Source organism: Portunus trituberculatus, chromosome 43, assembly GCF_017591435.1.
Source record: "Portunus trituberculatus isolate SZX2019 chromosome 43, ASM1759143v1, whole genome shotgun sequence".
Taxonomy (NCBI): domain Eukaryota; kingdom Metazoa; phylum Arthropoda; class Malacostraca; order Decapoda; family Portunidae; genus Portunus; species Portunus trituberculatus.
This window is the reverse complement of record NC_059297.1, coordinates 12451911-12456910: the sequence shown is the minus strand read 5'-3', so window position 1 is coordinate 12456910 and position 5000 is coordinate 12451911. Positions and strand designations below refer to the sequence as shown.

General features: G+C 36.8%; 1 protein-coding gene across 24 annotated transcripts in view; it reads right to left on the bottom strand.

Moving 5' to 3' along the window:
* Nucleotides 1-5000, bottom strand: part of LOC123518142 (protein nervous wreck-like) — a 164839-nt gene that overhangs the window by 126685 nt on the left and 33154 nt on the right. For all 24 annotated transcript variants that reach the window (XM_045278812.1, XM_045278811.1, XM_045278820.1 and 21 more), the window contains exon 4: nt 4547-4632. In XM_045278812.1, the coding sequence (XP_045134747.1) occupies nt 4547-4632 (86 nt within the window). The remainder of the gene's footprint in view (nt 1-4546; nt 4633-5000) is intronic.

Genomic DNA, 5000 nt, shown 5'->3' with positions numbered 1-5000 from the left:
CTAGGGATTTTTCTTTATAATTCTCCTCTTGTAGGTATCTTTATGTACTTATGTAGTTCGTTATTTAGTCATTTTTGGTAGGAATTGAGTAGTTAGTTATTCAATTAGCTTTTATATTAATTCATCTTTTTTTTTGTTAATTTTGAACCTGTTTATTTATCTCTCCTTTTTATTCGTTAATTCGTTTATATATATATATATATATATATATATATATATATATATATATATTTTTTTTTTTTTTTTTTTTTTTTTTGTAGATACATATATATTTTTTTTTTATACCATGTGGGCTTTTCACGGGAGTTTATGGGCTAAAGGGGATACTTTTTTGGGGTACCTCGTATCTCAAAGCCCACCCGCTAGGAAATCGTTGCCCCGAGTTAGAAAGCCTAACCTACACTCAGACCGTGGACAGGATTCGAACCCGTGCGCTTGGAGACCCCTCGGACCCCAAAGCACGCATGGTTCCACTGTACCACGGCGGCGTGTTCTCAATGCTATTTTTTTTCCTATCACATTTTTTTTCCACATTTGTCCTTTATATGTAATTTTCTTCCCTCTCCTATCAGCGCTATTTTTCACTTCTCTGTCCTTAAGCCTATCTTTTCCTCTTTATGAATCTTCTTAATCTATGTCATTTATATGCCGGTGTCCAGATTAGATTAATCAAGACGTTATATACTAGAGGGTGAATAATGTATGTCTCGGTATGTTAAGTTCTATCCTCCCTGACTCGTATCCTTAGCACTTACTGTACGTGCCTGGTCTGTACCTATTACCACCATGAAAGTGAAACCAAGGCGGAGTTTAAACATTGCTCTCTGTCTTTCATATTTGATGCCAGACATATTCTATTCAATTTATTTACTTATCTATTAATCCCTTCTCAGCATCTTCCACTCATTTCCTGCTTGATTTATGTCTTTCGATACTGAACTTCATGGTTTGTCTAAACTATTTGTAGTTTTCCACAAATCGTAAACAATAATGACAACAATAACATAACAACAAGAACAAGGCACAAAGAGAAATTGTAGTTGTATGAAGAAGAAGCAACATTTAAGGATGGTGATGATGATAATACTGTCCTGTCTGTCTGTCTATTTCTGTCTTTTTATCCATCTCTCTCTGTCTCTCTCTCTCTCTCTCTCTCTCTCTCTCTCTCTCTCTCTCTCTCTCTCTCTCTCTCTCTCTCTCTAGGTCACACACACACACACACACACACACACACACACACACACACACACACACACACACACACTACAACTAGGTAAATACACACACCGCGTAGTGTAGTGGTTAGCATACTTGACTCACAATCGAGAGGGCCGGGTTCGAGTCCCGATGCGGCGAGGCAAATGGGTAAGCCTCTTAATGTATGGCCCCTGTTCACCTAGCAGTAAATAGGTACGGGATGTAACTCGAAGGGTTGTGGCCTCGCTTTCCCGGTATGTGTTATGTGTTGATGTGGTCTCAGTCCTACCCGAAGATCGTTCTATGAGCTCCGAGCTCTCTCCGTAATGGGGAAGACTGGCTGGGTGACCAACAGACGACCGAGGTGAATTACACACACACACACACACACACACACACACACACACACACACACACAGTCATAAAACAAAAAGAGGATTGTGAAATACTGCAGGAAGACTTAAACAAGATCTGGAAATGGAGTAAAAATTGGGAGATGGAATTCAATGTGGACAAAAGCCATGTCATGGAAATGGTAAAAAGTGAAAGACGACCAGTGGGAATCTATAAGATGGGAGATGGAGTAGAACTAGAAAAAGTAAAAAAAGAAAAAGGACTTAGGAGTGACAATGGAAGAAAACAATCAACCGGTAAACCATATTGATAGAATTTTCAGAGAGACATAATTTGCTAAGGAATATTGGATTAGCATTTCACTATATGGACAAAGAAATTATGAAGAAATAGATAAGTACTAAAATAAGATCTAGATTGGAATATGCAGGAGTTGTGTGGACCCCCATAAAAAGAAACACATAAGGAAATTGGAGAGACTACAAAAATGGCTACAAGAATGGTTCCAGAATTTAAAGGGATGACATATGAGGAGAGACTAAAAGCTATGGATCTACCAACCCTGGAACAGAGAAGAGAGAGGGATCTGATACAAGTTTATAAATTGATTAACGGAATGGATCAAGTGGATAATGAGAAACTAATCCTGAGAGAAGAATATGACATTAGAAGCACAAGATCGCATAGTAAGAAACTGAGGAAGGAAGATGTCTGAGAGATGTTAAAAATATAGTTTCCGCAAAGATGTGTTGAGACTTGGAACAGTTTGAGTGAGGAAGTGGTGTCAGCAACGAGTGTGCATAGTTTTAAAGAGAAATTGGATAAGTGTAGATATGGAGACGGGGCCACACGAGCATAAAGCCCAGGCCCTGTAAAACTACAACTAGGTAAATACAACTAGGTAAATACACACACACACACACACACACACACACACACACACACACACACACACACACACACACACACACACACACACACACACATATTTAGATATATTTATCTGTCGATCTACATCAATCGCTTTGTCTATCTAACTATCTATCTATCTATCTAACTATTTATATACCCTTCTATCTATACATATATTGATTTATTTATATGCCAAACACAGAATAGACAAGACACTGCCGAGTGATATCAAAGGTTGTGCCAGGATCGATATCTTCAAAAAGAAATTGAAGACATATTTGTTCAAGGAAGCTTACGATTTTAACGGCATGGAAATCAAAGACAATAATAGATGCTAGTTGCTTTTAAGAAAGGCTCTGCTGAGCGCTGCCTCGCAGTGAAGCGGAGCCTTGAACAAACACCCCAAGTAACAAGTAACACACACACGTCCGCACGCCCGCGCGTGCCCACACACACACACACACACACACACACACACACACACACACACACACACGGTCTATGAGCTCTGAGCTCGCTCCGTAATGGGGAAAACTGGCTGGATGACCAGTAGGCGACCGAAGTGAAGTGAAGTGAAGTGAATTACACACACACACACACACACACACACACACGGCCCGGTAGCTCAGTGGTTAGAGCACTGGCTTCACAAGCCAGAGGACCGGGGTTCGATTCCCCGGCCGGGTGGAGATATTTGGGTCACACACCTTGATAACTTTATATCACAAAACTAAGCAATGCAACACACGAAATACCTTACATATATTCTTTCACTGTTACAATTATTATTATTATTATTATTATTATTAACCATTATTATTATTATTATCATTACTACTACTACTACTATTACTACTACTATTATTATTATTATTATTACTACTACTACTACAGTTAGTATCATTATTAGTCTTCTCTAACCCGCTACTCTGTCCAACCCTAATGCAAGAGTACTCTCAAATCATTCATACCCTTTTTTATTTTTTATTTATACCATGTGGGCTTTTTCACGGGAATTTATGGGCTAAAGGGGATATACTGTTTAGGGTACCTCCTATCTCAAAGCTCACCCGCTAGGAAACCGTTGTCCTGAGTGAGGAAGCCCAACCTACACTCGGACCGTGGACAGAATTCGAACCCGTGCGCTTGAGACCCTCGGACCCCAAAGCATGCATGGTTCCACTCTATATATATATATATATATATATATATATATATATATATATATATATATATATATATATATATATATATATATATATATATATATATATATATATATATATATATATATATATATATATATATATATATATATATATATATATATATATATATATATATATATATATATATATATATATATATATATATATATATATATATATATATATATATATATATATATATATATATATATATATATATATATATATATATATATATATATATATATATATATATATATATATATATATAACGAGAGAGAGAGAGAGAGAGAGAGAGAGAGAGAGAGAGAGAGAGAGAGAGAGAGAGAGAGAGAGAGAGAGAGAGAGAGAGAGAGAGAGAGAGAGAGAGATAGGTGTTTTAAGAGAACGCTAACTTATTTGGCTTACAATCTCTCTCTCTCTCTCTCTCTCTCTCTCTCTCTCTCTCTCTCTCTCTCTCTCTCTCTCTCTCTCATAATATATACATTGCCCTGCATTCTTAAACAAAGCGCCACATCATGAGTTCCTTTTACCTATGTTCACTGGGAAGTATTAGAGTTTTTTTTTTTCTCTCTCTCTCAATATCGCATGCATCTGGGAAAAAGAAATTGGCAGAGACGAAAGAAGGGAACACAAAGGAGGGAATAAAGAGGACAGGTAGCTATTTTTAAACGCGCAGTGGAAAGTTTTTGGAAGTTTTCAATGTGGCGTAGATAAGAAAGAAGAATGATGACGTTGGCAATGATGGAAGAAACAGAAAGGAGAGAATTAGAAAATATAGACATTCTTAAACGTCTTAGTGGTTAACCAGAGACAGAGAGAGAGAGAGAGAGAGAGAGAGAGAGAGAGGTAGTACGTCTTGCATGCATACTCACCACGCATCTGAACCATCTTCGAGTCTTATGTCTGGCACACAGGCAATCTTTCTGTTCTGGTAATTGGCTGCTATCTTGCACAGGGCCTGGCGGAGGGAAAGAGGGAAAAATAATTAGTTTCCTTTATTTATTTAATTTTGTATAACGTCTTGATTGATGAGTCCATATAAAAGGGAATCATTATGTTGCGTCCATGAAACAAACGAATGAACGAACAAATAAATGAATAAATAGATTTAAAAAATGGTTCAAAACTAACAAATAAAAAGATAAATAGATAAAAAAATAATTAAATAAAAAACTGATCAATTATTGCCATACTAACTAAATAACAAACTATATAAATACAAAAAAGATATCTACAAGGGGAGAATTACAGAGAGAGAGAGAGAGAGAGAGAGAGAGAGAGAGAGAGAGAGAGAGATTGTGCATGTGTATGACAACGAAATTGAAA